The sequence below is a fragment of the Salminus brasiliensis genome, chromosome 1, assembly GCF_030463535.1.
Source record: "Salminus brasiliensis chromosome 1, fSalBra1.hap2, whole genome shotgun sequence".
Lineage (NCBI taxonomy): Eukaryota > Metazoa > Chordata > Actinopteri > Characiformes > Bryconidae > Salminus > Salminus brasiliensis.
This window is the reverse complement of record NC_132878.1, coordinates 65167096-65178579: the sequence shown is the minus strand read 5'-3', so window position 1 is coordinate 65178579 and position 11484 is coordinate 65167096. Positions and strand designations below refer to the sequence as shown.

The following is an 11484-nucleotide window of genomic DNA, read 5'->3' as shown; positions in this document are numbered from 1 at the left end:
TCACTGACCCATAATGAGTTCTACACTGTTACATCACTGACTGGTAACATGTTCTACACTGTTACACCACTGACCCATAATGAGTTCTACACTGTTACATCACTGACCCATAACTAGTTGTACACTGTTACATCACGCATAACGAGTTGTACACTGTTACACCACTGACCCATAATGAGTTCAACACTGTTACACCACTGACCGGTTAAACACTTACATGCTGGTCTTCTAAGGCCTGCACACGTACTAGTACAGCAAGTGGTTCAGATTTAGTTTTATTATTTAAATGTTGTGTTTTATTGTGTTAGAATTAGAGGTTTTGCTTCAGTTGTTTATTGTTATTATTCAGTGAATGAATAATAAACATGTATAACTTAATTTCATCTGGATAATAATTTAATTTCCACTGGCTTGTACTATGACAAAATTCTATTTGGGTCCATTTATGTTTTGAGTGGGAGAGATCCTCACATGCAGTAAATTTATTGTACAGGAGACAGAGAGACTTGCCACAAATCTTTGGGTGTTTGTATAATGAGTAAGTTTTAGGGAGAGACAATGAATCAGCACACTGGTTGTTCTCATACAGGCCATCAGTTGGGTAAAAGGGGAAGTTTAGATTTTTCTAAATTTCTGCATTATTAACAATGTCCATAAAAAATAACCATGTCATTCATACAGTGGTTTGGTGTGAAATGCTCAGTTGTTGAGAAATGTATCACGTTTCATGCAATGCCTCCTAAAGCTACATCACAGAAAGTTATTTAATGCTATTATTATAAGAATATTTTGGCCTAACATGTATAAAAAAAAGATTCATTGTGGAGGGGTGCATGCTGGGATTGTCAAAGATTGCTGAAAGCCAAAGAAAATGCATTTTTTTCTATTATCATCCTTATAGCTCAGAAGACAAAAAAACAGGTGTATGTTACTGTACTTTTTTTGTCATTTAATAATGTGATTTCTCACTGAGGTTAAGTCTTTCTACCATTGTGGTGGCAAATGATGTCATGAAAACGAGCTCAAAATAAGAGAAAACCACAGAAAGCCATGGTCTGTTTCATAATCATTCTATTTCTAAATTACCCAACATAAACTAATTCTTCTTTTGACATTTTTTTATTTCATTGATTTTCAGTCATGCAATGTATGTAAAAACAACATGTCACAGCAGTGACTTCACAGAGTCTCAAGAATTATAATTATGTAAAATAAAAAAATGTTTTAATGTCTGTCAGTGTAACAAATTTAAATATCCTTATATATTTCTGGTAAGCACAGATTTATGTGATGCCAAAAAGAAAATCACAAGTGAATGCAGTATGCATATGTGCATCCACAGTCCCTCCAACAATATAGGCAGCCTGGAGCTTCTTTCATACATTGATCGAAAAAAGTGTAACACACAGAAAGCTCCAATTCCACATGCTTATTTATTGTACTATGAACAACATGGACGTGCACGTGCTCTGCACAGGGGCAGATTTTAATGAGTTAAAGGGGACAAAGACACAATGACTCTAAATGGAACTCAGAATTCAGACTTTACTAACACGTCTGCCTAAATTTTAACGCTGCATGCAATGTCAGAATGTCAAAGTGTTTTCAAAGTCTTTGCTTGCTAGAGAGCGAACTCCTATTGCATTTAAAGTGCATTAATAATCAATTTTATGGCCGCTGCCAGCTTCACCTCCGTTCTCACAGCAGCAGGCCCCTCGCTGGGCGTCACATCCACGGCCTCTCAAAGCTCTAAATCAAAGCTCAGGAGCCATGAATGACAATATCCTTTTCTCCCCTCCTTTCTGCCCCCTAAAGAAGAAAGCAGTGTACACCCCCCTCCAGAGTTCCCTCAGAAGCAGCAGCATAAACCCCTAAACTATGTTTACGGCCTAGCTGAGGTCACTCACTTCAAGGTATCTCTCTTTGGAGTGGTGGCAGAGTTGGGGGGGAGCTCATGTTTCTCCTGCCCCGTCTCTAACCTCTCCCCATTCACACGGTCCACACCGACAAGGCCCTCCTCTGTCCTCAAGTCTCTACACACAAAGTGCCCACAAGCCAGTGCCGCCAAATGCTATTTGTTAGCCACTGCTGCCACACCACTGTCCCCTTACACAAAGCCAGACCGTGGTGAAAAAGCTTTAAAAAGCCGTCTGACACCCTGATCAGGGCAGTAGGGAGGATTCCAGCCCCATGGACCCGCTACCTGTTACCATGGTAATCCCCCTAAAACAGGGCCGCATGTTTTGTGAGGAGCCCTGCTGGCTGGAAGTCTTGCTTAACGTCTAAAGGAGTTATTCAAATACATTTACACAAAACAGAGAAAACACCATGCCTCAACACTACAGCTCATGTATTTTGATGTGGTGGCTGAAGGTGCACCACTGTAGTAATAATATATTTATTTATTGAACTCCTTTTTCATCTCAAAGTTTCTGATCAGTAAATATGAAAAACAATAACAATTAAAAAACAACAACAACAACAACAACAACAACAATAATAATCTTAAACTGATAAGATAATAAGAACACAACATTAATAACAGAATCAGAAGAGTAGAGATTAGAGTCTAGAGTTAATTGCACTGACATAATGAATGTAGGGCAACATAAGATGTTATTTTTAGATAAATTAATCATTTATGGTCCTAAGGGGTTAGCACAAGTTTGCAAAGGGAAAAAAATTTAACTCTGTATGGAACTATCAACTGCCTTTTATATTGCGTGAAACATTTTTCTTGCCCTCATCCCCTCACACTCCTCCTCAAATCAAGCCCTGAGAGATTCCCTATAGTTTGCCAATGCTGCAATGATACCCTCGAACAAAACACCTCTACCCTCTAATAAATCCTAAAAGTCCCAATCTGTAGACTTTACAACTGACCAGTCCAGTCATTTTAGTGTGGATATGTCCATAGCATAAGCCCCGCCCACCTCCCACCTACTTAACTCTGATTAGCGATGCCAGGTGTCTAGTTTGGATAATTGGCAGTGGTTTCAATATAGGAGAGACCCTATGAAGCGGCCAAGCAGCACACTGACAATATAGATTCCAATTTTGTTGATAATATTTATATTATATTTTATATATTATATATTATACATATTTATTTTGACACACATTAAATATTTTAACTGTTTTTCAACATTTATTCATGTGACAGATTGAAATGAGACAACTGAAAAACAAATGGGAGTAGATGACCAAACGTGGGTGGTAAGCAGGCATCCATGAGGACACAGGAGATGTAAAATGATGTAAAACTGCACGACAGTTTTGACGCTATCTATGTATACTACTACTGTATAGTCTGGATGTGTTCGTTTTCTGCTGTGTGACTGATGAGCAGTGGAGGCTCTTTTCTTCGTCACTCTGCAGCAGGCTGGGTGAATCTAATCACTACTACAGACAGCAGAGCAGTGAGGGCTGCCCAGCCGGCTGCAAAAACAGTGGAGTGCTGAGTGCTGGCGGCCGTGGGCTTCGGCAGGCCTGTGTGTGAACACCCTCTGTAAACATCCCTCAGCACTGCGGCATTCTCATGAGAAACTGCCCCCGCGACACGGCCCACTCCGGGACAGCTTACAGCTTCCACAGAGCGGCGAAAAATCCCCCCGAAGAGTTCCCAGAGCATTTTTAGGCCGTGCTGCTAATTTTAGAGCCCTCTTTGGTTAACTGAGGTCAAAGGTCAGGCCAACATTTCAAATGCAATACAGCCGCCTGGTTAAAAATAGAAGGATGGGACAATGCTGAGAGAGATGAGCGGTCAGCAGGCTTGTGTTCCTCTGCTGGGTCGGCCACTTGTCTATTTTCCGCCGCCAGAAGCAGAGGAAGATGGGGGAGGAACGATGTGTTTCCTGTAAATAAAAGGAGGCGCGCAGTTATCATTGTTTTGACAACGGAAGCCGTGTGGATGTTTTTCTTTCGCTGACACTCGTCACGTCTACCTGTGAAAAGCGGCATTCCCTGCAGGGCCACTGGGAATTGTGTGAGAATCTCAATGTCAAGTAGATTTCTGCACAAGTGAAGAGCCTGAAATAAACACAAGACGAAAATGAGAATCCAGTAAAAACACTGCCTTATCTTAGAGGAATAATCCAGCATTTTAAACCTCATCTCTAAAGCTAATATGCTGGATCTGTATTGTATGATGTTTTAACACACACAAGCATTTAAACAGATTTCCCAGCTGTAGCTGACCTGTTAACAAGAAACTTACTTATAATCGAAGCCAATGGGTCACATGCTTCCGCAACAGGCTTTCTGTTCCTTTCTTAAGTACAGGGAAACTGACTGAAATGATTCTAGCTGCAGATTTTATTAAATACAGAATATTGATTGATACTGAAGTTTAAAAAAGCACTCTCTCTACTACTACTCTCTCTTCTACTACTCTGTTAACCCTCCTTAGAATGTGATGGTAACTTTGCCTTGATATCTGCAATGTAGGACAATTTACATCATCCATATATAACTCACTGAAGTTTAAACCTACACAGAAACCTAAGCACGTCTGCCTCATGAGATTCACCTTTAATGAAAGTCTGATGAAAAACTAACAACGTATTTCAGTTTTAACTTTATGCCTCTAAAGCTTTGTATGTTGTCCAAGCTTTAATTCTCACTATCATAACTAAATAACTAAGATTGTCACTGATGGAAAAAACATTAAAGTAATTTTACAGGAAACATGTAGTACTTTCTATAATATAGTAACATAATACTATTATAAATCATTTGGGCACTTTTTATTGATCCATTTTCCAATCAATATTGAAACGATGTAAAACAACTATATTAAAAGGTAAAAAAAAAAAACAGCAAAAACAGGATATGGTGATACAGACATTAGTTTCAGTAGTACCAAATAATTATAGGTATTACATATAAATTGGAAACATAAGCTAATTAATTAATTAATTAATTCGCTTATTATTATTAAATAACTAATTTTAAAAACTGTATAAAGTTGTATAAAGGTAGGTAATAAAGATTCTAAAGTTGTCAAATTCTAAGTTGTAATGCTTGACAGGCCTTTAGTAATAACTAATTTATAAACAAAACGGTTCAAGATGCTAACGATATGACCTTTATGAATGTAGTTTAAAACACAGAGGCTTATATTTACATTTAAATTCTGTAAAAAGCTTTCCTTTTGCTAAAGCTGTCTCTGCTCAGTAAAAAGCCTTCTCAAGCCATGACTAAGCTAATCGCCCATCAGTGATCACATGTGTGCTGCATCCATGACACATCCTTCCTGTTGTTCAATCAGGGCTGATCCAGCTCCCTGGAAGAGTATGCATTGTCTACATGCTGCAAACAGCATGTAGGCTACTCCAGGAAAGAGTGTGGCTAGGAAGCATTCGGATACAGGTGGATGAGCGTGACCTCAGTGATGAGGGCTGAAAGTGTGTCATCAGCATTTGAACATACCGCATTTAGCAATGAGGCTTGGATGAGAGGAAAACGCTCATATCCGCCTTGACCATAATTAGAGACAGGCTGTCCTTCCTGGACTGGCAAATTTTACACTGAAAAGATCTTCCTAAAAGTGCTCATGCATGTTCAGCTTGGGCAACATAAATGAACAAGCCACAAATAAATTACACTGTAGGCCCAACTGAATTACAACACTATTTATACTGATGTTATAATAGATCATTAGTGACCATAAAGGTCTACTCAAGATTCTTTCAACCCAATCTCTGTCTGGTGTGTCTGTAGCATGTGCTCAATTGTAATGGACAATATGTTTCGTAGATCTCTCTGAATGTAGTAAAAGTACAGAAAAGAAAAACAGATTAACAGATTAATAATTTAATCATAACAGATTCATAATATAATATAATAATATAATCAATTAATTTTTTTAACTGAATACAAGAAAGCATGTAAATTTGTATCTATTTGTCCAATTGCATGTAAAAGTCCAACTGCGTGTCTCCCAGTTTAATTGCTTGCAAAATAATGTGGTAGCTTACTGTACAATACAGTACAGTGTCAAATATAGAAGAGACTGAAAATCACTGGAGTACTCCCTGAAATCTCTGTTCAAATGCCTGTCTGCTCTGAACAAATAGTATGATCTCATTAAAAAACACTAAGGAAACATTGTATACAGCACATAAGTCAAGGTCAAAACAGATGAAGAACTGCAACAGCTACTAAAGAAAGGAGGAAAAAAACAGCCCAACATTGTTAGCAGCAGCGTATGAGTCGTAGCCGTCGTGTGTCACAGCCGATCAGAGAATGTTTCCATTTTTAAAGATATTATCAGATTCCCACAGTCGTTCAGAAAGCTTGTTACACTTTCAGCTTCAGCTGATGAGGTCATAGCATGGAGGGGGAAAACAGGCCAAAGCACAAGCCAATAGTTCCTTTCAATAACTTTATGCTCTCTGCATAAAGAATCAGAGGTTTGACAGACTGACGGGCTGGACTGCATGTCCAAATGTTTGTTTTTATCCTTTATGAATGCATTCAGATACTTTAAGTTGCTCCGCTTGCTGACACAGTTGTGCAAATGCACACACACATAGCTTGTCTAGTCCCTGTAGAGAAGTATTGCCAGTACAATAGAACTGTCTGAAAAAAATATACTTGAACCTATTGCCACCATACCAAATGCCAGGTGTGGGCTAGAGGGCTATAAAGCCCCCCAGCATTTATCTGTGGAGCAGTGTAACTGTGGGATAATAGAGCTCCATCCAATACTTTTGGGATGATTTGTGGAGTTGTGGGGATGAGGTGGGGTAGTGATCATCCAACATGCTGACCTCACTAACGCTCTTGTTGCTGAATGCAGTCAAATCTTTACAGCAATGCTCCAAAATCTAGAAGAAAGCCTCCCCGGCTTCCCAGCAAAGCATAGTATGCTACACAAAAATATCTGATACAAAATGTAACGTACATAAAACACTCTGCATACCTAAAACAGCAGCAGTGCCCAAAAAAGCTCTAAGAAAAACATGAATTCTTTTTCAGCATGAAAACACTGCCATCTAGTGAGGTATGCATGCTGACACCACAGCTGAGTACAGAAGCATGGAAGTTGGTATTCCTACGAATAGGGGGCGCTACCGTTTACTGTGGGTACGTCTAGTGGGAGGGACATCATGGACAACATGCTGCAGTTCATGAAACTAGTAGGGCAGCTAAAGGTAAACGTTAAGCAGTACGTTTAATGAGAGGGTCGCTAATGCTGAGCCATTAGTAGTCTTTTAAGGCTGGTTTTGTGTTGAGGGATATTTATCTGGGTTTGGTTTCTTTTAGTTTTCAGTATAGCATGAAGTAGTGAGCCACTATTTAAGGGCTATCTGTACAGCTATCCACACACACTCCTACACCCCTCCGTGTGTGTGAGTGTACTGTGTGGTGGAAGAGCTTAACCTCCATCTAAAAGGTTGTCGTAGTTGATGTGTTGTTACATGCCGGCTAGATTGCTGCATGCGCATTGAATTGTGGGAAGTGTAGTTTTCGTCAGTTCCACACAGGGCTTAATGCAATGAAATGACTCTCTTTTGAAAATACAAATGTAACAATATAGCGTGATTGTAATCAGGAGAAGATGAAAAGGTGGTTAATATGAATTTAATCGTTTTCGGGTGATATCTGCATATCGGCTTTGATTTAAGCATTTGTTTGGAAATACTTTTCCCGATATTATAATCACGAAGTATGGTTTACTTATGCATGATCTGATATGTGCACATTAGTGTTTGGGTCTCCAAACAGATGCTGGGACAGACACAGGGCTTTTTGCAGAGTCTCAGTTTGTGTGTGTGTGTGTGTGTGTGTGTGTGTGTGTGTGTGTGTGTGTGTGTGTGTGTGTTTGCCTCAGCGCGTACCACGCACCGGCTGGGTGTACAGGAACGTGCAGCGTCCAGAGAGCGTCTCAGACCACATGTACAGGATGGCAGTGATGGCATTAACGGTGCAGGACACCAGTGTCAACAGAGAGAGGTGGGTAAAGAGAGGGGAATGCGTGGAAGATAGGGATTTTACTAAAAATCCAGCTTCTGGATTCCCTTTTTTTTTTTCTTCAAAATAATAAGAAAGATCCCCTATGCATGGATATAGCAGCATTAATCAACCAGGGCCCTGTTCCCCAAAAGCTTTGTATTTTAATATAATGTCAGAGAGAGTGTTGTGATGACCTACTCACTCTACCATTGAATTACTCTCTGTAATAAGAGGCTTTTGGAAACGTCAGCAAATGCAGCAAATTCAATAAAGACAAAACCTTTTTAGACCTGTTGGAAAACATCCCAACATGATCCCTACAGAGCTGCTTAAAAGAGTGCAAGTAGTGTGAAGCACATAGGTGGGTAGTGCAAAGGATTAAAACATGGTTGGAACTAGAGCTGGGCAATATGACAATATTTTATAGTATTGTGATACATTTTATTGTGGTACACAATATGCTTTTATAAGTATGTTGTGGATATCGTCAGTGCTGAAAAATTGACTGATTAACTGCGGGTTTTTTATAAAGAGTAATCAGTAATCTAATTTAATGGAGTGAATAAATATTGCGTATCATAAAAAATGTCTTTAAATGTTGTGATAGAAACTTTTCCTTATCGCCCAGTTTTAGTTCAGACTGTTAATAATCTTGGTATTATATTTGACTCTTCATTCACTTTTAAATCTCAATATCGTTAAAGCTCCCTCGTCAAGACTGCTTTCTGACACCAACATGTCATTGCTAGGCCCCACAGGCACAGCAGGAAAATTGCTGCCAAATTCCAGCCAAATCCCACACTAAATTACAGTCTATTCAAATCTGTAAAATAATCCGTCAATCACACTCCACATTCACACTCTTGGGTCTTTTAGTGATTATCTAGAAATGATCTAGTCATTATTCTGCTGTAAATAAGTGTGTAGTATTTACAGTTCACACAAACACAGGCACAAAAATAAAGTCTTCAACAGTGGTCTTCAGCTACTCTAGTGGTGTATATGGATTAATTGTCGAAGGTATGCAACATTGTACAGAGCACAGACAATGGCCCACTAGATCAATGAAGATCAACTTAACCAGTAGTGTAGTCTGTTGTCCATACAGCAGGGTCTTGCTGCTCTAGTGTTCTAGCTCCTGAGTGTTTGAGCAAACTTTCCCTAAATTCTGTTCTGCAGAGTTCCTTTAGTCATGACCCTAAGACTCACATTTTCAGGCATTATCTGGGTTTCCACTTTTCTGTGCTTCACTTCATTTTTCTCTGCACTTAACTATTATATTGTGTTTATTTCAAAAGAAGACAAAGTTAATATTTATTTGTATTTATTATATTTATATTATTTATTTAAATATACATTTATATATATATATATTTATTATACAGTTTTAAGCCATGGTAAGGATCTTGTCTGAATAGGTTATGCCCTTATGGACTCTCCTGAGAGTTAGATCTGTAGGAGTTGCTCAATATAGATATGGTACAGTGACAGATTATATTATCTAAGACCTTACAGTCTATTGTGTGTGTGTGTGTGTGTGTGTGTGTGTGTGTGTGTGTGTTTTAATTGCCTCCCAATTTAGGTGCATGAAGCTTGCTTTAGTCCATGACTTAGCTGAGAGTATTGTGGGGGACATTGCTCCAGCCGACAACATTAGCAAAGCAGAGAAACACAGACGGGAAAAGGTGTGGTAGTTGTTTGTGACTTTATCACTTTGCATTATGTAAAGACATAGCTAGACAAGTAAGCCCTTTCATTCCAGTCTGTTTCCTTCAAGGACTTTTATTTTCTTTTAGGAGGCGATGGTTCGCATCACTGGTCTGTTAAATGAGGATCTGCGTAAAGAGCTATACCAGTTGTGGGAGGTAAGTGTGATACAATACTCTCCCAAGTTCTGTTATATTACACAACTTTGGTTGAGACTTGACCATCCTTCGCATCACCCTGCAGGAGTATGAGACCCAGTCCAGTTCTGAGGCCAAGCTGGTAAAGGAGTTTGACCAGCTGGAGATGATTCTACAGGCCCATGAATATGAGGAGCTTGAGGGAAGACCAGGCAGACTGCAGGAATTCTTCACCTCAACTGAAGGTCTTCTTTTCATGAGAATTTCAGACTAAGGATGTACATGTTTGATCCCATTTCAATGTGTGTGTTTTGAATATGTGCATTTCTGCTCGCCGCAGGCCGGTTTCGTCACCCTGAAGTGCTGGCGCTTGTGAAGAGTCTGAATGAGGAAAGAGCTCGCCACATGGCCAGAGCAGGAGAATCCAGCCAAGAGAAGAACGGCGAGGTGAACGACTGTACAACCCCAAAACCATCATAACCACTTGCCTGCGGAAGAGTAATGGTGCAACTCTTTATAAGGGCTTTATACATGTCAGTATGTATTTACCAACAAAGGGTTGAATTTTAAATGATGATGAAACACCCATAGCTGACGTCTATTTCCATATACAGTCTTATTCAAAGGTTTGGGCACACCTTGGTCAAATTGCACCCTTTTTTTGTTGATTTTCTAAGTGGAAATAAGTGAACAAATCCTGTCTGGTAGGCAAGATTCCTGTACAGTTTTATGCTTTTCATGCTGAAGCACACCTGATTGACCTTACCTGTAAATTGGCAGGGTTGGAAGGTCTGTTACAGCAGGGAAATTGGCAAACCCCTGCTCTACTGGAAACCTAAATATGGCTTTTTCTGCTATTTTAACAACAAATGGTCTATTTAAAAAAACAAACAAATTTAAATATAAATGTACATTTGTCTATTGACATGTGTGGAAACGTGTCTATGTAAAGGATTCGTTCACTTTTTTACTTAGAAAAGCAACATAGTATTTAAACAATTTTGCCCAAACTTTTGCGTACAACTGAATATTTGCTATATATTCAGAACATTTCTACTAAATCAGGTCTGTTACCATGGTTTTGAAATTGTGTTTAAGTGTTTAAAACTCTTAAAGAAACAGTGTAATACAGTATCGAACTGTTGTTTTTGACTGACCTTTGTAAAGAAGGGAAATCTACCTCACACACAAAGTTTTCTTATTTAAATCCGATTTCCTTTCCAGAAAATGACCTAATGCAAGTCATGTGTTTTTGAGTTTGACTGAACATGCTCCTACTGCCATGGCTGGTTAACTGGTCATACCGTTTCCTTTTTTATTAACTATGTCAGCAGATTTAGATTTTGCCCTAGCATTTTTTTAAGGATGAGTAATTGTACATGGAAGTTATCTCTTTACTCTTTACGTTTCTTGTTCTGGATTTGTTCAGTGTTTACCATATTTTTTTAAAACTGCCAGTTGGTTATAGAACTACGTACTGTACATCGGTCCATTGATAGAATTTCAGGTACCCAAGCAAGCATTAGTCTATAAGTTAATTTCACTATATGTTTTTGGATGTTTTGCCCATGAACAGAGCAATAAAACATTGAAAAGTTGAGAATATTTGTCCTACAAGACTTATTGTTGGTTCTATTGTTAACCGATGCAATCAACAGTTTGGACATACTAAAAGACTGAT

General features: G+C 38.9%; 1 protein-coding gene across 1 annotated transcript; it reads left to right on the top strand.

Annotated features, from left to right (window-relative positions):
- Positions 1–7106: 7106 nt before the first annotated feature.
- Positions 7107–11406, top strand: hddc2 (HD domain containing 2). Its single transcript, XM_072656587.1, has 6 exons — positions 7107–7157; positions 7838–7959; positions 9542–9644; positions 9756–9824; positions 9910–10048; positions 10144–11406. Exons 1-6 carry the CDS (start codon positions 7113–7115, stop codon positions 10281–10283), a joined length of 618 nt encoding a protein of 205 aa, XP_072512688.1. The 5' UTR covers positions 7107–7112; the 3' UTR covers positions 10284–11406.
- Positions 11407–11484: the final 78 nt, after the last annotated feature.

Bases quoted from the DNA above. Each gene is read 5' to 3' on its own strand.
- hddc2 (XM_072656587.1), top strand. From the start codon at position 7,113: ATGGACAACATGCTGCAGTTCATGAAACTAGTAGGGCAGCTAAAG. The intron at 7,158-7,837 runs GTAAACGTTAAG...TGTTTGCCTCAG, and splicing joins AACTAGTAGGGCAGCTAAAG to CGCGTACCACGCACCGGCTG. The intron at 9,825-9,909 runs GTAAGTGTGATA...ATCACCCTGCAG, and splicing joins AGCTATACCAGTTGTGGGAG to GAGTATGAGACCCAGTCCAG.